Source organism: Ascaphus truei, chromosome 17, assembly GCF_040206685.1.
Source record: "Ascaphus truei isolate aAscTru1 chromosome 17, aAscTru1.hap1, whole genome shotgun sequence".
Classification (NCBI taxonomy): Eukaryota; Metazoa; Chordata; class Amphibia; order Anura; family Ascaphidae; genus Ascaphus; species Ascaphus truei.
This window is the reverse complement of record NC_134499.1, coordinates 44,149,831-44,171,319: the sequence shown is the minus strand read 5'-3', so window position 1 is coordinate 44,171,319 and position 21,489 is coordinate 44,149,831. Positions and strand designations below refer to the sequence as shown.

Below are 21,489 nucleotides of genomic sequence, written 5' to 3'. Positions count from 1 at the left end.
AGGTATGATCTCCCTTTAATAGCATACTTCTGCAGGAAGATATCTAGGTATTCGGATAGATTCTGTGTAAGGGAGCCGATACCCGATATGATCGGTCTACCTGGGGGTGCCTCTAAACATTTGTGTATCTTTGGTAAAAAATAAAAAATGGGTAAGATAGGTTTATCTCTATGGATATACCCCCATTCTTTCTTGGTCAATATCCCAATTGTTTTCCCCCTGTTGAGTATTTCGTCTAATTCTCGCTTGTGGTTTGGGGTTGGGTCTCTGTTTAGTTTTTGATATGTTTTTTCATCCCCCAAAATTCGTCCTGCTTCATGCAAATAGTAATCGGTGTCCATCACTACCACTCCCCCACCCTTGTCGGCTGGCTTGATAGTGATGGATCTGTCCTCTGTTAACATTTTAAGCGCTTCTTTTTCTTCCTTACTGAGGTTGTTCCTAGGGTGTTTTTTTTGCTCTGTTAATTCCTCTAGGTCTTTAGAAATGAGTTGATGGAAAACCTCTAAATAGTGTCCCTTGCTGTTACTTGGGTTAAAGTTTGATTTCTCTCTCAACTCTGAATGTACGAAATTAGTCTCTGGGTTTTCTGTTGGTGATGTGTTTTGGCGTGCCCCTATTACTTCCCTACTCTGGGCATCTTTATTGAGAAAGAATCTTTTCATGGTTAGTTGTCTAAGGAATTTATTAGCGTCTAAGAATGTGGTGAAACCGCTTGCTTTGGTAGTGGGCGCAAAATTCAGGCCTCTAGCTATTACACCAAGTTGGTTCTTCGTTAGTACTTTTTTACTGATGTTAAAAACACCCTTTACCTCGTTTAGGGGTAAAGGGTAAAGGGTGTTTTTAACATCAGTAAAAAAGTACTAACGAAGAACCAACTTGGTGTAATAGCTAGAGGCCTGAATTTTGCGCCCACTACCAAAGCAAGCGGTTTCACCACATTCTTAGACGCTAATAAATTCCTTAGACAACTAACCATGAAAAGATTCTTTCTCAATAAAGATGCCCAGAGTAGGGAAGTAATAGGGGCACGCCAAAACACATCACCAACAGAAAACCCAGAGACTAATTTCGTACATTCAGAGTTGAGAGAGAAATCAAACTTTAACCCAAGTAACAGCAAGGGACACTATTTAGAGGTTTTCCATCAACTCATTTCTAAAGACCTAGAGGAATTAACAGAGCAAAAAAAACACCCTAGGAACAACCTCAGTAAGGAAGAAAAAGAAGCGCTTAAAATGTTAACAGAGGACAGATCCATCACTATCAAGCCAGCCGACAAGGGTGGGGGAGTGGTAGTGATGGACACCGATTACTATTTGCATGAAGCAGGACGAATTTTGGGGGATGAAAAAACATATCAAAAACTAAACAGAGACCCAACCCCAAACCACAAGCGAGAATTAGACGAAATACTCAACAGGGGGAAAACAATTGGGATATTGACCAAGAAAGAATGGGGGTATATCCATAGAGATAAACCTATCTTACCCATTTTTTATTTTTTACCAAAGATACACAAATGTTTAGAGGCACCCCCAGGTAGACCGATCATATCGGGTATCGGCTCCCTTACACAGAATCTATCCGAATACCTAGATATCTTCCTGCAGAAGTATGCTATTAAAGGGAGATCATACCTTAAAGATACAATGCAAGTCCTGAACATTTTGGGGGAGATAGAATGGCAGAATGGCTTTATGTTAGCAACATGTGACGTTAAATCTTTATACACGTGCATCCACCACTCAGATGGCATCAGGGCGATTGAAAATATCATCTCAAAAGACACTGCCATCAGGGATGAACAACGAACCTTCATACTGGATAGCATTAATTTTATCTTAAAACACAATGTATTTTGGTTCAATGACGATATATTTCTCCAGCTGTGTGGCACTGCGATGGGGACCAAGTTTGCACCCAGCTTTGCGAATATCTTCATGGCAGACTGGGAGGATAAGACCATTTGGTCCACCCACCCATTCAGTGCAGACTTGGTCTCATGGCATCGCTACATAGATGACGTCTTGTTCATATGGAAAGGGAGTGAAGAAGACCTAAAAGAGTTCATTAAATATATAAACGACAACACAGTGAATTTGGAATTCACTTCAGAATACAGTTTTAACACTATCAACTTTTTAGACCTCACCATTTATGTGGAGAACAGCGAAATTAAGACTAAAACATATTTTAAAAAAACAGATGCAAACAACTTCCTACTAACATCAAGTTGCCATCACCCAAGATGGCTCAGCAATATCCCCAATGGCCAATTTAGGAGGATTAAGAGGAATTGCTCTGATATAGAGGTTTTTAAAGAACAGGCAAACACATTACAAAATAGCTTTCTGCAAAGAGGTTATGAACCACAGTTGTTAAATGAAGCAGTTGACCAGATTAGTCTGATCCCAAGGGAGACTCTGCTAAAACCAACTATCAAAAAAACTGATACCACCTTTTCTACAGCTTTCATTACAACCTACAGCTCGGACGCTGCTAAAGTTAAACAGATAGTACAGAAACACTGGCATGTTGTCCAAATGGACCCAATTTTAAAGGGACACATCCCGACAAACCCAAAAGTGATTTTTAGAAAGGCCCCTTGCATTAAAGCACAATTAGCACCAAGTACCTTCCGGAAAGAAGTAAAAGAAAACAGTCAAAACTGGTTACCCCCACCGATAGGTTTTTTTAATTGCATCAGTTGTAAGGCCTGTAAACATGTAATGAAAGGGGACAAGGCAGCTTTTAATTCACACATAACAAAAGAAGAATTCAAAATTAAACAAGCAATCAGTTGCCGAACAGATCATGTTGTTTACCTGCTTGCTTGCCCATGTGGCCTCCAATATGTAGGACGCACCTCCAGGCCTCTGAGGGTGCGCATCTTGGAACACATGGGCAACATCCGTAAGCAGGTGTTAACACACAGCGTCTCCAGACACTTTAGTTTACATCATGAGGGAAACCCTGAAGGCCTAACATTCAAGGGAATAGAAAAGGTTGACATCCATTGGAGAGGCGGAGACAGACTAAGGAAACTCTGCCAAAGAGAAACATACTGGATTTATAAACTTAAAACATTGACCCCAAAAGGTCTGAATATAGATATAGACCTGGGGTCGTTTATTTAAGTTCCAGTATTCTCCGCCTCTCATCATACACCATTATCCTATATTCCCCTTCCCCAGATCTTTTCAAAATTGTTTTCTCCCCCCCCCCCCCATTTGTACCACACATGTGAAATTCACTATTGTCATTTCTGATCTTCTTTGCAGATATCACTCATCTATGACACCAAACCAATACCTTCCATTTTTATTCTATTTTTTTATATATAAATTGAAACTATACGGTATAACTGTATGATTTAAGTATATGCACTATCACAATGTGAAAGGACATGACACAATATATGCTTAAAGCTACACGTAGTAGTCTAAAAAACCATTACAGGTATTTTTATATTATACTGGGTACTCTAGCTTATAGCACGACTGTTTATAGCACGACTGCATTATATATAAGTACAATAGGCTACTTTTTTAAATTATGCATTGGAAACGTTTTTAACATATTTGTTTAAAATTGTACATTATATCAAAAAATAAAATGAGGTCACCACATTTGTATGAAAAATCTATATGATATCACCCTCTAAAATATGAGTAACAAATCAGTTCATGACCATATTTCATGATACAATCTGTTTGTAAGATTTCATATAGCATCAAAAACTGCAACACTGAGTGCAGCACAACATCTTATGCTTCAAGGTTACTGTTTAGCACGAACTCAGTGAAATACTGAAGTGTATATATGAATAAATTTATATTTTCTTAGGTTATCTTTTTAAGAAATTTGTTTAAAAAGCGCAAACTCTATGGTACTAAGAGGCTACAATATTTATATGTATTATCTACATCTACTATATGTGAAAACACATTTTCATCATTCACTCATGAATGTTTATTAAATATTGAATATGAATTTGCAAATAAGCACATATTTATTCACTTAACCTCCCCTAACACCTTATAATCAAAATAATAAGGAAAACAGACACAAAAGCACACTGTTATATATCCATGTTTATTAATCACATTGTAAAAACATTTGTTTATTCAATCATTCACAAAAATCACCACATAAAAATCTCATGCACATTTATCACTCAAGGAATTTTTTCCCAAGTCACATAAACCTTAATCAACATTTAAGAAGCTTATAGACATTTTCACAAGATACACACATTTATTGGCCACATCACACACCATTCCTCACTTTATATAGATCACGTCACTAGGAATGTATTAAGTATATATCTTTTAAATCATGTGTTTATTTGTATGTATAGTATGAAGTTCCGATTTTTCACCAATATGTGTTTATTCATTTATTTAATTATTTACTCACTGCGTCACACCGAAGCAGAAAATGGAGTGCATCACACAGCACTCATTAGTTTTAATTGAATACAGAAGACATTGCTTAAAGTAGAATGGGGATTGGCTGTCATCTACATATATACTAGCCACGAACCTTAACCCCAAACTACGGAGCCTGAGGAAGACCAGAAAGGGTCGAAACGCGTTGCTCTCATCATTAAGCAATTTTAATCCAGCACAGCCACCGTCAAGGAGTGGATCAGAGAGGGGGCAGCACTATATCCGGACGCGGAGCAAGTTAGCTGAGCTCCACGAGATCCACGAGCAATTTCCTACTGACGGGCTGCTTTCTCTTTTCATGCATTTCTTTTTATGCAATTCTTTTTATGCATTTTTTCTATTGTTTTTATACATGTGTTGTTTTTAGAGCTTTTGGAAATAAAATTCATTGTAGCCCATTAGTATCGTGACATTGCTCCATTTTATATTCACACCAAGGAGGGATCATCTTTATACACTTATCCACTTGGAATTTTACCTTAATAGTACTGCAAAGGATTTAAAGACACCATGATGTGCATTTACTCACACAAGGCCGTGTGAGTATTATTTGTATTTTTAATTCTATAGATCCCTATATATTAGATCACCATTACCCTGATAAGGCAGCAGGTGTAAACACACCTGCAGAGAGAAAAAGAAAAAAAGATACCTTCCCCTAGGATTGCACTCACACTTGCCCGTGTGAGTGCTTGCAGCATTTGCTGCTTTTATATATCTGCTTTTGTATATCTGCTTTTTTATATCTTCTTGGGTTCGCTAGCGGGTCACCACAGAATTATGTTGATATTTTCCTACTAACATTTGTTCTCAAATTTGTTCACACCGAGGGGGATTTCCTAAACTGGGAGTTGAACACCATAGAAGAAGACCAGGAAGAAGATCAAGAACCTGAATAAAAGAAAACATTCAAGTTAAAGATACCTTGTTGTGTACCTACTCACACAAGGCCGTGTGAGTAACATTTGATTTACATCTATTATTACACACAGGACCCAAATCACACCTATAGATTACCACTTGTGAAGATCATTTCGGATATAAAGATACCTTCCCCTAGGATTGTACTCACACTTGCCCGTGTGAGTACTGGCAGTATTTACTGCCTTTATATATATTTATATTTGTTTGGAGTAAAAAGTTTTGGATTATTTAAATACTGGCTGTATCCCTCTAAACAACTGTCTTTCAATCTGTTCACTCCGAGGGAGACATCCTCACTGCAAGCCGAAGACTGTTGAAGAAATCTATGAGGAAAACCAAGCCCTGAAAAGAAGAAGGAAATCAACCAAGGGAACACAAAGAAAAGTAAACCTTGCTGTGAGAGCATTTACACAAGGCCGTGTAAGTGATTTTATATACCTTTTCAAGCACAACCACAAATATCTAATAAGATACCATATATATCCCAAAGTCTTCAACCTGTGCTCCCCCTTTTTTTCTCTATATCCCTGTACAAACAAGGATCCTGGATAAGGATCCTATTGGGGTCAGAGCCATAGGACACGAAGACGAACCAGAGGGAACCTTTATTTATAAGGTTGTAACATCCATTGACACATTTCCCCTGTTCTAGAACTACATCAGGGAGCGCCCGGTTTTTTCGAGTTACACTGAGTGAATGATTCATTGAAACTGAAAGGCAGCCATTTAGTGAATCCTGGGAAGCGGGGTATTTGCTGATCACAGGTGAACTAATTGATCGACAGTTTAGGTAATTCTTTTTCAATAAAGGTAATAAAAGGCTGCATATATGGGAACATATTTTTGAAGTGCCACTTGGATTGCTTAGGCTGCGGTCCCAGTCATGTCTGTGACATGCGCGCCCGGCGGGGGGGGGGGGGCGGCGCGTGCACAGCGCTAACCGCGGTCTGAGGGGAGAGAGTGAGCTTGCGACGGGAGGGGGCGTGGTCGGGGATTTGCGGGGGCGAGGCCATCACGCCACGCGTCAGGTTCGCCCTCATTGGGTGAACCGCCGGTGGGGGCTTGGCCACACCTCCATCGCAAGGTTTAAACTCTATTTCATTGCGTTTAAAAAATCTTGCAGTATGGCGCGCCTGCACTTTCAGCTTGAAGGTGCGTACTGGGCCCTTCCCCATTGAGGGGCGGTGCTTGCACGCCGTGCGCTGTGGCAGTGACTGGGACCGCAGCCTTATTTAAGATTATAACAAAGGATCTAATTTGAGCAAAACATTCAAAATTTACACACCGCTTTAAATATATTTTTACAAACTCCAATGCCCTTGGCTCACTTTGGTTTTAGATGGGACTCCCCTGTGAAGTTGCTACTAAGGCGGAGTTCCCGCTGGCGCTGAGCGCACTCATGCTTGGAGAGCGCTCCAAGCATGAGCGCCGGGTGTCCTGTCATTTATGGGCGTGCGGAGGGGGGGAGGTGGGGGAGGGGCATTGAGCGCACTGGAAAGATAGATTATTTTTTTGTTTACATAAGCGCCGGTGAGCGGGGACTTGCATATATCTATATAATTTATTATGTAACCGCGGCAAATGCCGCCTGCTCAGCGCTAGCGGGGATGCAGCCGAAATCCTAATCCTTGTTTCAAGTTTTAGTAAATGTTTAAATATTTTTTTCCAACAATTTTTTTTTTTTTGGGATTTTAATTTATATTTATTAACCAAGTTGAACTAGATCTTAAAATTGCCATGCAAGGTATCGGCTTTAAATGAATTTTAATAGCTCTATCCACTAAAACAGTAATTTCTCTGCCTAATGACTCTGGCTTAATCTTTGGACTTCCAAAAGAACAGGTTTTTAGGTAAATACAAACATAAGCAAGTTGTCTTTAATGAACCTGGACTTAATTATCACTAAATATCATCATTTCATGAAATCTGCCCGTTTGGGGGCCTTGGCTTTTATGGCAAGTTGGTAAATGCTTTGATGTATTTTTTTAGCTGATGATGGATGTAGCCAGCCAGAGATATTTAGGGATGTTGCAGTTACTTGCCTTTTTGACTGACTATTGTTTCTTGCAGATCGTTGGTTTTATTTACGGTTATCTGATCGAGCAGTTTGGCTGGACTGTGTATATAGTTATCGCTGGATTTGCCGTGTCTTGCTTGGTAAGATATTTATTATTAGGTGTATTAGATGTTCTTCAGCTAAATAATTTAATCTATGTTATTCCTATCCTTTTTTTTGTGGCTATTATTTTTAGACTTGGAAGCATAGAAAATAATGTGATATTTGAAGGACGGAGCAGTTTCCATTTCGGTTCTAAAATTCCCCTTATTGTTGAATGTAAACTTCTAGCAACTCTTCTCATACTTTGTAGAGACTTTGCTTAAAAACTTTATATAGCGCCATCCAGGTAGATAACGCGTCACCGCAGTAATACACGTGAAAATATAACACACAATGGGAATAAGTGCTTTAGACATAAAAGTAACAATAGGAAAAGGAGTCCCTGCCCCGAAGAGCTTACAATCTTAAGTGGTAAGTATGGTGAAGTTGCAGAGACAGACGAGTATAGCGCATTTGCCAATTCCACTATTGAACCTTTTACCATTAACTTTTTATACGTTTCTATTTGAAATGATGAACAGTTAATACTGTGTAAAAATTGTTAATTTCCATTACATTGTATCAAATGCAGTATTAACAGCTGTAGAACCTAGGAGGGGGGGGGGGGGGATGTTGAACCTATACAAGCGAGTCCTCGGGTATTAAATACCTGTGATCATTTCTACTATTAAAAATAAAATATAAGGGAGGGGGAGGGAGCGGTAGCTGCAGTCTAGGAGCGGGTCGGTCAATCGCATAAAACTTGCAGGTGCAAGAAACAGAAGCTCCTATTGTCTAGCACTCAAACCCTAGGGATGTATGTGATATGATGAGTTCAAACGTAATTTTATTAGTAATGTAAAATAATAATGGACAAAAACAAACAAATTTCCATGTAATACACAAATACTGTTTGTATGCCAATGTAGATACTTCCTAGCTACAAGATAAGTTGTTAATCAAGTAGCTCAAAGGATCCAAAAAGGGTCATGAACCGTTGTTGTCCTACCCGTACCATCTATAGGTAATAATTCCCTTGGGAAATAGTCACTTATGATGAGCTATGACTGGGTGTCAGTATACTGTGTTCTGTATGTTTTATACTGGATATAGCCTAAATTGATGGAATAGGCCTAGGTGCTAAGAATGCCTATAGAAGAACAATGAGTTCACATCGCAGTGCTGAGGACAGTAAAGGAACAGTCACAGTTGGAGAACTCGCTGTGACTAAACCCGGGTACTGCAGTATTTGTATATAATGGGTACTAAAACCAACATGGACGAAAGTGGTCCAAAAATAAACAGTGTGATCAATAAGGATCATTTATATGATCATCATTGTGATGAATACACACACCTAAGGTCTCTTATGTATTTCTGTGAGACAAGCCACTTAATGTAACATGGATCAATGAATAGCGAGTGGCTAGTTGTGTGAGGTCAGTACCTGATGGGGGTAGTTAGTCGACAATGGAATACACCTAATTTTACTCAAACTTAGCTGCAAACAGTAGAGCTGCCTAGAGTAGTCAATAGTAGCAGTATATTCTTGAAAAGACACAAAGTAACAGCATGTGCCCAAGGTACAGTGCAGTGTTGATTAGATGGTCTAATAGTTACAGCATACCATTAGGGTAGCTGCTATATGTAGTCATATCTAGCTCTGGATGACCTGTTTGCAGAGCACTAAAGATATCTGCGTGTATTCTGTGATTGGTGCACAGAAGTGTGCTTTTAGTATGGTAGTCAATGTACAGCCTGTGCTTTTAGTATGGAAGTCCATGTACTGTCTGTGTACGTCGGTTTAAACAGAGACTTCTGACAACTGCTCTCTGTATACATATGACCCGCTCTGAGTAGCCTATCTGGTCCAAGTGTTAACCAGGACAGCCAACACTCTACTGTAAGTCCCCTTGGAACCGGGGGAGCAATGAATGTCGCTAGGGTTGTGGTCCCTGATAGTCAACAAACTGACTCTATTAGCAATCACTGTTCAGGTAAGGGCCGCGATTTAAATTCAGTCCCTGTAACCAGCGACGGGACAAAGTGCATCTACAGAGAGGTCTTATGGTACAACTGTATTGGATACTGATAGATGCCAGTAGTAACAGTTGGTAACACGGAGTAAAAGACTCCGCACCAGGAACTGATGTCTTAGCTCGACTAGCTAGTCAACGGATGCGACTACCTAAAACGGCGTCACGCACCGACGTACGTTTCGTGTACTGATTGGGACGCTTTGTTTTTGTTCATTATTTTACATAACTTTTAGTAATGTTTTTAACTTGCTTATCATATCACATACATCACTAGGGTTTGAGTGCTAGTAAACAGGAGCTTCTGTTTCCTACTTTTAGAAATAGAAATGAAGATACTGATACCAGCCACATCTGCTTTTTGTTTCTTTCCCAACAGTTAACTCTTCCTCCATGGCCAATGTACCGTCGGAACCCACTGAAATGGCTGCCGGCCCAGGACTCTGGTACAGACGAAAAGAAACAATTGGATAAGAAATCCAAAAAGCATAAATAATACTACAGACGTAGGATGCAACAGTGCAGCATTATTTCCGAGTCAGTGGAGCCCCGGTGGAAAATGGACTTGACACAGCAATTTCTCTTGGTGGTTTTCTGCTAAGCAGAAAGTTGTGCTAATACATGTAATATTACAGGCTTTGCCTGTAAATGTTAAATAAAATGATTGAGACGTACTGTCTACGTTTTTTTTTTTTCTCCTGCCTTGCGTATTTATTTTTTTGTTTTTATTAAAAATAAAAGGTAAAAGCAGCAAAGAGACATGCACAATATTAATTAATGGGACTGGCTTGCACCAGTCTGATCAGTGTTCTGTCTACCTGAGAACAAATTAAATTTAGTGTACATGTGGATTTAGAACTGAAATGTTCATGCTGGAAGTGTAAATTTAATTAAAACAATATATTTTGTATTAATTTCAAGCTTTTCTGCTCCATCAGGTAGCTAAAAAGAAAATGGTACAAAGATGGTGACTTGTTGAACATTTGAGATTCTCCAAAGATAAATGACTGGATCATGTTGAGATGGATAGATGGATGGATAGATATCTCTCAACATGACAAATGTATATACAAATGTGTCTGCTCAACAAAATGGCCCCTATTTATAATACAGTCATTGGCATAGTACCAAGGAAATGAGTGAACGCATTAACCACTTCCCACCACGGGTGTCTGGGGGAGGGGGAAATACACGGGAGGATTGCTGTTTTTAGCTTGAGGAGCCACCAATCTGTTACATAAATCTCTGATGCTTTTGTTTTTAAATTGAGTCAATTTGAACTGCGCTACCCAAAGCATTGGACACTACCGGTTGCAAAGGAATTAAATTGTATTTTCGCAGAAAAATATTTTTAAAATCTCTGACTTGTCATTTCCCAGTGACGTAACCGCTCGCTTTTGGAGCGTTGCGGGCGACCGTGGTCATATTGTTCTCCCACGCTTATTGTCAAACTTTTTTTTTCCCTGTGGCATGTGAGCCTAGATTTGTTCTAATGTAAGGGTGCAATCCAACTCCCACAGTCCACTTTGAGCTAAACATCACATGGATATATGGTAAATTATGCGTACAAATTGAAATTTTTCCTAAAAGAAAAAAAAATCTATGGTAGATTAGGGTTAAGAATTGACAATTTATCGAAGTGTTTACGAGTGTGATTCACCAAGTGCTGATCGGGATTATTGCACTGTATTCCAGCGTTGAATGCCATTTAATAGCCGTAAACGTGGGATTGCAGTATGGTAAACCATATATATCGGAGCTTGGTGAATCATGGCATGTGGTTATTTGCAATAAAAAGCATAATAAATGAGTTGGGGTAAAATATATGAAGCTTGGTAAACCTGCTTCTTACATGGGATACAGGTTTCTAAGGTAGGAGACCCTGCATGTCATTAAAGATTCCAGCTTGCTACATTTTGGCAAAATGTTAAACTAAAAGACCATTTTATTTAATAGATATCAATACATGTATATTTAAGCACTGTACCGTGTATAAAGTTTCGCTGGATGTGCATTGAGCTCTGTCTGTGTTTCATGTTCGTCTCTGGTTTTAAATAGCTTTCTTGAATGTAATACTCCTTAAAACAAACTTTGGATTATTTGGAAACTAATAAAGACCGCAGAAAAAAATCTATCCAATGCCTGCTCCACTCTTCTCTTATCCTACCTCGCCTCCTCTCGGAAGACCAAGCAGAAGGAAAATATCTCCCTTGTTTTAGGTCACGTTCTTACAAAGTTAAAATAATTTAGCGCGATTGGCAAAACATGGGGTCCTGTAGCATGTTTGCAAACTTGTTTACAATTTGAATGCTAATATGTAATACAACCTTACAAATGTTACACAATTTATTTGACATTTTGATGCATCCATGTTCAATACCTTTTTAATACAATTGAAATTAAAACAGAATTGAGTATTTGTTTATAACTAGTATTTGTAATAGAAATATAATGGTGTAAAAATGATTCATAATAACCATACTGTGAAAATAATACAATTTGTTAATCTACATAATGAAACATCCCTGCTGCGTCAAGTTTGTTTTTATACATGGCAACTTAATTCTGTGCGAACACTAGTCTTTTTAGGGAGTATGCCAAGTTGAACTATGGGATGATATTGACACTTCCCGTTTTTTTGGCGCACAGAAATATTTCTTCTGGTTCCTTACACTTCCATCCAATGGCCATGGACACCCAACTGATCCCAGACCCTCTCTGACTTCTTTTGGAGTCTGAGATTTTAGCCATGCTGCTCTTACTCTCTGGAATTCTCTGACTTGTGTGGTCTGAGAAGCCCCTTCTCTGGAAATCTTTAACGGGCTTGACTTACACCTTTGCGAATGCATTTGATGAGTGATCCACAACCTATCCTGCATTCAGTACATTCTGTAGCCTAGCCATCCTATATTTTTTTTTCTTCTGTTTTTTCTTTTATAGCGTCAAACATTTTAAGTAACTGTTAGCTTTAAATGGGTGAAGCGCTTTGAGTCCAAATGGGAGAAAAGTTATATAAATAAAGTTATTCTATTTTAGTACATATGATTCACATATATACCCCAAGCACAGTGATTTTTAGAACACATGGAGAAATGTAAGGCTAGTATATAGGCACACAAGCGTAATGGAAATTAAGTTTGACAAGCACCAATTTTGTGTTAAAAAAACAACAACAAAAACAGTTTGTGATGCTAAGTACATAGGCCCACTAGTGCCACTAGTGCCATAAATGGTCCCTAGACATCTGGCTCAGGGCCCACTGGGATATTTGCAGGGCTTGGTGCTGGGACGTGCAGTCTTTTACCTTGTTGCGTGCGGCATCTCAGTCCGGTCGTCATGGGTCTACGCCATCAAGTTGCGTTGCCATGACACCATTTGATGTTGCAGACCCATAATGACGTGACCCTGCAGGAAGAGAAGCCGCCGGGGAAGGTAAGAGACTGTTACAGAGGCCCATGCTCTCCACCAGTAATCAGTGTAATTGTTGTGGAAAAGAGCGCAGGACCTCTGTAACCGCGGCAGCACCATGAAACCGGCGTTTCTGGCTCCATCCACTATTACCTCTAACCGCGGCACCACCATGAAACCGGCGTTTCTGGCTCCATCCATTATTACCTCTGTAACCGCGGCACCACCATGAAACCGGCGTTTCTGGCTCCATCCACTATTACCTCTAACCGCGGCACCACCATGAAACCGGCGTTTCTGGCTCCATCCACTATTACCTCTAACCGCGGCACCACCATGAAACCGGCGTTTCTGGCTCCATCCACTATTACCTCTGTACCCGCGGCACCACCATGAAACCGGCGTTTCTGGCTCCATCCACTATTACCTCTGTAACCGCGGCACCACCATGAAACCGGCGTTTCTGGCTCCATCCACTATTACCTCTAACCGCGGCACCACCATGAAACCGGCGTTTCTGGCTCCATCCACTATTACCTCTGTACCCGCGGCACCACCATGAAACCGGCGTTTCTGGCTCCATCCACTATTACCTCTGTAACCGCGGCACCACCATGAAACCGGCGTTTCTGGCTCCATCCACTATTACCTCTGTACCCGCGGCACCACCATGAAACCGGCGTTTCTGGCTCCATCCACTATTACCTCTAACCGCGGCACCACCATGAAACCGGCGTTTCTGGCTCCATCCACTATTACAGCTATCATGTGGTACTGGGTCTCTTCCCCATGTGTCTTTGGCTCTGTGATCAGCGTGACAAAAATAAAATGATGTGCTATGCTGGGAATGGTACAGGACTGACCCGTGTGTCGCAGTGTGGGGTTGGTTATACCGGCTTTGCAAAATGAAGCAGGGATAGGTTTCACCACACTTAGTAAAGTTATGGTGGGTAAAAAAGTGACAAAAACCATCCACAGTGAAGCATATAGAAATATTACTGTATGCTCATTTGCATGTGTTAGACAGGTCTGCAACCCCGCCTTTCACCAGTATCGCCCAGCACTTCCCATTAAGGTCGAAACAGCTGTCTGTGGGTGGGTTTACTGGCTATGCATCTTACCCCAGGCTGTGCTCAAAGCAGTGAAATGCAGCGAGCTTAAGCTTATAGGGGACCATGTTAAATGGTTTTGAAGAAAAAGGTGGCACTGTGTGCTCATTTGCATGTCATTTCCCAGAATCCCTTGCTGCAGTGGAAGTGCTGTGTGCTAGATGATAATGGTGAAAGGCAGGGTTGCAGACCTGTCTAAGACATGCAAATGAGCATACAGTAATATTTCCATTTGCTATATGCTTTGCTGTGGAGGGTTTTTGTCACTTTTTTTACCCACCATAACTTTACTAAGTGTCATACATACATACATATATTTTTCTACACATCTTTCTTTCCCTTGTGACATTCTAGTATGAATATTTTTTGGACAAGAGGACTGTTACAAATATGGATATTTATTTTTCGTCCTTTGGATTATTTAGGACTTCCTGCTACTAATTCCTGCCCATTTAGGATGTATTTACATTGGTTATGACTTTTGTTTATTGATCAATGTGTGCAATATTGTTTACTGCCTTTCCACTTGGTGATATGTGGTTTAGATATATACAAGATGTTAACGCAGTGGTGGGTTTGCTGATAGCCAACTTTGTCTTACCTATATAAATCTGCTTACCCCGGGACTCTTCCGCGTCATTACTTATTGGCACTTTTGCACTCTCATATTTGCCATTTGTATATTGTCCTGTTGGTGGGGATTTATCTTTTGTTTTTTTATTTATTCACATTTTTATATTTTAATGTGGGATTATATTTCATGTATTTTCCATGTGTAAATGAAATTGGATATGTTATGAGTTCTGGACTCCTGCGTGTGTTGCATTGTTATATCTTTTTTTCCCCTTTTATATTTATTAGCAGACTCACTTTACCATCTTGGGACAAGGACTTAATTGGTCCTTTCTTCTTTTTTTTTAATTAATGGAATTGTTTTCTAAGTTAGAAATGTTATGTTTTTCAGCCTATGAAGTGGTTTTAGTTAAATCTGTCTTTGTTTTAGCCTTTTTGGGGATCATAGGATGAATTAGTTGCCCACAATAAGACGATGGGTAAAGAATTTAAGATTTGAAGATGTTTTTCTTTTAGAGAATGAAATTTGGGTGTGTATTCGTAAATCCAAAACTGCCCATTTAGGTAGAGATCACTATCCATTTATTTGGTTTCAATTATCACGTTATTTGTCCTGTGTCGGCATGAGTTTTTATTTAAGTTTAGGGCCAAAATGTTTTGTTTCTCTTTTCCTTCATGAAGATTCAAATCTGTTATCAAAATTTAAATTTATGAACATTTTCAAGTCATGTTTATTAAGGTTGGGGTTTACGGCTTATGTTTATGGTTCGCACTCTGTTAGGATGAGGGGCCGCGACCAAAGCAGCAAGATTGCGTTTTGGGGAACAGGTAATGAAGGGATTGGGAGATGGCACTCAAATTGTTTTAAAAGCTATAATCAGGCCTGATTTGTTACAATATAATTATTATATTCCTTTATTTCTTGTAGGTATCAGAAAGAAAGTTAGCTGGATCTTGGGACATTCCGTTGTTTATTGGGCGGGTAACCAAGCCTTAATTATTGGATTATGAATGGAGAGGGGGGGGGGAGGTGTGTGTGTCACCGTCACAGCGTAGGATCTTATGTCCCAGATTAAGGCAGGAAATGTAGTATCTCTATATATAGGCTTTATTTACAGGAGACTAACTACACATTCAGCTTCAACCCTTACTACCTGCATGGACAGCTAAGCTGGTTACTTCCCCAAACAGGTACTATTATATATTATAGCTGAACATATAGTCTCTGAACACAGCAATAAAGTGTTTCGCTTATCTTTTACTCAAGGGTTTGGAGAAGATGTCCCCAATTCAGGGTGGTCTTACGTCCTTCCTTCCTAGGGGAGCTCAGTCCCAAAAGAGCTCAGAGAATCTCTCCTCTGTAAGTCCAATGTTAAGGACAGGACATCCCCGCTTCAGCACGGTCTCTTGTCCTTCCTTCTTCCTGGGATTAACAACCCAGGCAGTCCCAGCAGGCTCCGCAACCACCGTCCAGTGGGCCTAGGGGTCTATGTTGGCTTCCATTGCTGAGGAGAACTCTTCTCTGTCCCCCTTCTCTGGGAACAGCAGTCAGTCTCTCTCATTGTGTATAGTCACTTCCTGACTTTTTAAAACTCCATGAGCAATCAGGAGTTCAGCCTGCTCAATTAGCCAGCAGCTGTTGCTGGCTTCTCTAGGGAGATTAACTCTCCGTGTGTTGGAAAGTCCCATAGCTGCCCCATTCCAGCACCTAGAGGACAGTGATGGTATCACAGTGTGTGTGAATGTAGGGGGGTGGGGGGGATGGTGTGTGTGTGTGTGTGTGTGTGTGTGTGTGTGTGTGTGTGTGTGTGTGTGTGTGTGTGTGTGTGTACACATTACAAAATTTTAAGAAATATATGTATTCCTATTTCAATATAAATTACATTAAGAATTAAAAAAAAAAATTAAGACAGATGTTCACTAATTAAAGAAGAAATTGAGTCATTAATTTGTAAGCGTGTTAATCTTTAATGCTGTCTGAACATGAAAACACAGTACCCTTTACAGCAAATATATTTTTATTCTAGGAAATACAAAAATATTTCCCCTCCTTATTGGTTGAATTAACCAATTAACATGTTTCTATAACAGATTTAATTTCAAGTGATGCATTAAAAATACATTGAAATTTACATAAAATAGAAAACGTTTCATTTAATTTCTCATGACATTTCAGTAGTTTATTTTACAAATGGAATACATTTCTCATTATAAATAAGCCTGCGGGCTCAACGTTTTCGCTCTAAATTGCTCTTTTATTCGGATTTTGCTCAAAAGATTCTGGAATTCATAGCCATATTTTTGAGAGAAGGGTTAAAAAAATGGGATTGGCTCAAGTGCACCAATGACAGTGAGTTATGTTATAGTCTTGTTAATGTTACCAACATTATGATCACTTCATTTTATAAAGGAGGGGAGGAGTTGACAATATGCATCCTAAAGAAGGCAGCATTGAGAGAGAAAATTAGAATTATTGCCTCTTATAAAGAAGCTATTTATTTAGTATAATTGTTGGCTGCATTCCTGCAGCCGTTCCTCCTGCTCTTTTTTTGCCAGCAATTTTTATTTTTTCAGCTGTGGAAAGCAGGGGTTCTCTAGGGATAAAGTCCAGCTCCGGGGACCCACGGCGCCCAGATACTTTCCGGGGAAGAGACTAGTGTCCAGTCCTCTCCAGGGGAAACAAAATGCTGGTTTAATACTTCTATGTGCCGCGGGCCAATAGAAAGCTGCAACGACTTCCCACGGCCATGTGAAAGTGAGGAATAAATGCTGGCACACTCACCGGTAAGTATCTCAGCACTGGTTAATCCCCCTGGCTCAGGTAAGAAAATAAATACATTATTGCACAGCACAAATTGCAACTTTAACACAAGGTCCTAATAATATACAAGTTCTGCTTTGAGAAAAAAAAGCCCATTCTGTCTGGTAGTCATATATAACCAAAATCTGCCGGCATGTTTGCAACGTATAGCAGTATCTTACACTGTGCTGTGAGACAGGGAAACACGAGTACACATCTTCAATAAGCCAGATACAACCATGAGACATCTGCATAGCATTACAGCTTCACGAAGAAAAAAAAAATGTTTTGTTTATAACCTCCTTGCTCAATAAAACCATGACCAGAACAAATAAGAGTATTTACCATATGTGATTGAAGAAAGAACAAATCTAAGATTTATAAAAAATATTTATATACAAAAAACAATTGAAAACGTTTAAATGTCAATTTAAACCTTGAGATAATGCATTGCATTAGAAATCCCCCCCTCCCCCCCCCCCCCGAGCAAAAGAGAATTGGACATTATATAAAAGTCTTTTTGTGGAACCTTTTGAGGTATGTTAAAAAAATATATACAAAATGTGAAGAAATAACCAATCTTCTAGAAAACTGCTGTTGTGATCAGACAACAGAAAAGGATAAAATCAATCAATCACTCATCTAAAACTTTGCATTTTCTTCAAAGAATTTGAGTTGGCGAACTTTCAGGCTGTAATTAGTGTATTTATCTCCCAGGTGCGTTCGCAAATGCAGCTAGAAGAAATGACAAAAAAAGACGAGGTAACAGTAAGCAGAAATGATATAATGTATGCTTCTGTTCTGCTAACACGAGGCATTCTCCGTAACGGTATCAGTGCGCTCACGTAATGCTGCCAGAGAAATGCATGGGGGTCAAGTCCAACTAAATACTAGAAATTGCAAAAATTGTAAGCACACTTTATATAAACAATATAACACACATCATTGTCCCACATTCTCGCTCTTGGATTTTACCCGATGTTCCCTGCAGGGAATGTTTTATACCGACTTGTACTTTGTTTTTTATTTTTTGTTTTTGTCAACAAAGTGGTAAATCAATACTAAAACAACTAATGTTATTTTATACTTGTAATTGAATATAGATAACATATTTGTTTGTCAACTCAAATACTGGTTTTATATTATATTTATATGGGTAAAATTGTTATTTATGGAAATCCTTCATTCAGCCTATTGATTAATTCAACTGTCAAGCAAACATTTCTATTCTTACCTTATAAGCATAATACCATATTATGCACTACACAATGTATCTTGTTACCACTTACTATACGCACAGACCCAATTTCAACCAACACACACCTCTCCTTCAGCTCAACCCTTCATTCCTCCTCTAGAGAACTTTTTCCAATTCTTCCCTCCTGCCTTCATTTATATCGAATACTATGTTCTTTGGGAAGATTTCCCTTTACTCATAAATACAGATGTAGCAAAACGTAATGTCTCGGGAGCAACGGCCGACATTGTCTGCCGAGGTCGCTCAGCAGGGAGGTCCATGATTCCTGGATCGGACCCCACACTGGGTTAATCCTCTGGATCCGGGGGCACAGCTTACCCCAGTGCTGGAAACAATAAGCTTGGTTACATTTGTATAAAAAGTCATCCTTTATTCTCTATAATATGAAAATAGGTCAGTAAAGCAAGGTACATTTTCATTTGACTTATTGTGAATCTCTTCACATATAATTGATATATAATGAATGTACTAATTTGTAGGTGTGCTGACCTGAAAGACTAAGCTCATTGCAGAGCTCTGTCCCCGATCTATTTAAGGACATTGCTATGACTTCCACTGTATATGTCACGTTCTTAATTATTCCCACCGTAATAAGTACACTTGCCTCTCTCTTCATGTCATCGTCTTCTTCTATGATATCATACACTTTATGAAGAAGTTTCACTCCCAGTCCTTGCACAACATCAGCCCTTAATGCTTCAATCATTCGTCTGAACTTTTCTGGGACTGTCAAATTATCTGATGAAAAAAAGGAGACCCTTAATTGGAAGGATGTTCCCATTAATAAAAGGAAACAATATAACATTATGTTTATCTTTAACAAAACAAATAACATACCAACACTAGTACAGATTAGCTAGGGGGGAAGACGATACTTGTTGTATCCGAGACACGGGAGTGTTTTCAATACACATGGTTGTGAATAACAATACAAATACATGGTGGCGGGACGGCCCGGTGGCGGGACGGCCCGGTGGCCCCGCTGCAGGCACCTGTCTCACGTGCTGCTCCCGCGCGCGCCGGGCCACCCACTCACGCCGGAAGCTTAGCCCAGCTGACTTCCGGCGCTGCCAACAGGGAGACCCGGCGCGGGTGCAGCTTTTTTTTTTTTAAATGTACTGGCCGGCCGCGCAGGGGGGGTGGGCCCCCCTGACTCACTGGGCCCCCCTGACTCACTGGGCCCCCCTGACTCACTGGGCCCCCCTGACTCACTGGGCCTGGGACGCCAGTACCTTTTGTTAGGAATTGCCAAAGGAACTTGCTCCTCCTAAAAAAAGGTCTAAGGACGTTTAGAGCATGGAAGGAATGTGGTGGGGTGTCATTCAAACAAAATGAAGGAAAAGTACATATATATTTCTAAGAGTAAAGGGGACTTTGGGTCATATTTACTAAGACGAGATACTCTATAAGATATATTCTATGCTGGAAAGACACTTTATAAACCCATTTAAGTAATAGGGTCATAAAAAGCTATATTTACCACGCAGTATTACTCCATAATACACCTTTCCATGCTGGAAGACTCATTGCAGCCTATTCACCTTAATGAACCATGAAGGGACACTAATTGTGACTGAAAGGTATTGTATGGAATAGCATGGCTGCTAAATATGGCGTTGTACCTTTCATGAGTTTCCACGGGGAGAAAAGATGGCTAAGAAACCAACACACTTTCCTGACCCTCCTGGGTATAGCGCCCAGGAGCAGGCTCTCTCTGTGTATGTGTTATACAAGGTATTGGGATAGAGATAAATATTAAAGGTATAGCGCCCAGGAGCAGGCTCCCTCTGTGTATGTGTTATACAGGATATTGGGATAGAGATACATATTAAAGGTATAGCGCCCAGGAGCAGGCTCGCTCTGTGTATGTGTTATACAAGATATTGGGATAGAGATACAAATTAAAGGTATAGCGCCCAGGAGCAGGCTCGCTCTGTGTATGTGTTATACAAGGTATTGGGATAGAGATACATATTAAAGGTATAGCGCCCAGGAGCAGGCTCTCTCTGTGTATGTGTTATACAAGATATTGGGATAGAGATACATATTAAAGGTATAGCGCCCAGGAGCAGGCTCCCTCTGTGTATGTGTTATACAAGATATTGGGATAGAGATACATATTAAAGGTATAGCGCCCAGGAGCAGGCTCCCTCTGTGTATGTGTTATACAGGATATTGGGATAGAGATACATATTAAAGGTATAGCGCCCAGGAGCAGGCTCGCTCTGTGTATGTGTTATACAGGATATTGGGATAGAGATACATATTAAAGGTATAGCGCCCAGGAGCAGGCTCCCTCTGTGTATGTGTTATACAAGATATTGGGATAGAGATACATATTAAAGGTATAGCGCCCAGGAGCAGGCTCGCTCTGTGTATGTGTTATACACGATATTGGGATAGAGATACATATTAAAGGTATAGCGCCCAGGAGCAGGCTCGCTCTGTGTATGTGTTATACAGGATATTGGGATAGAGATACATATTAAAGGTATAGCGCCCAGGAGCAGGCTCGCTCTGTGTATGTGTTATACAAGATATTGGGATAGAGATACATATTAAAGGTATAGCGCCCAGGAGCAGGCTCTCTCTGTGTATGCGTTATACAGGATATTGGGATAGAGATACATATTAAAGGTATAGCGCCCAGGAGCAGGCTCTCTCTGTGTATGTGTTATACAAGATATTGGGATAGAGATACATATTAAAGGTATAGCGCCCAGGAGCAGGCTCCCTCTGTGTATGTGTTATACAAGATATTGGGATATACATATTAAAGGTATAGTGCCCAGGAGCAGGCTCCCTCTGTGTATGTGTTATACAGGATAT

At 40.0% G+C, this 21,489-nt stretch overlaps 2 protein-coding genes across 4 annotated transcripts in view; one reads left to right on the top strand and one right to left on the bottom strand.

Annotated features, from left to right (window-relative positions):
* Positions 1-10,186, top strand: part of SPCS1 (signal peptidase complex subunit 1) — a 29,919-nt gene extending 19,733 nt beyond the window's left edge. The window contains exons 3-4 of the mRNA XM_075575002.1: positions 7,449-7,535; positions 9,892-10,186. Coding sequence (XP_075431117.1) covers positions 7,449-7,535; positions 9,892-10,008 — 204 coding nt within the window. The 3' untranslated portion in view covers positions 10,009-10,186. The remainder of the gene's footprint in view (positions 1-7,448; positions 7,536-9,891) is intronic.
* Positions 10,187-16,550: 6,364 nt separating this feature from the next.
* The window catches only part of NEK4 (NIMA related kinase 4), a 56,085-nt gene continuing 51,146 nt past the window's right edge, over positions 16,551-21,489 (bottom strand). For all 3 annotated transcript variants that reach the window (XM_075574997.1, XM_075574995.1, XM_075574996.1), the window contains 2 exons: positions 19,265-19,398; positions 16,551-18,137 (listed from right to left, as the gene is read on the bottom strand). In XM_075574997.1, coding sequence (XP_075431112.1) covers positions 18,045-18,137; positions 19,265-19,398 — 227 coding nt within the window. In that variant the 3' untranslated portion in view covers positions 16,551-18,044. The remainder of the gene's footprint in view (positions 18,138-19,264; positions 19,399-21,489) is intronic.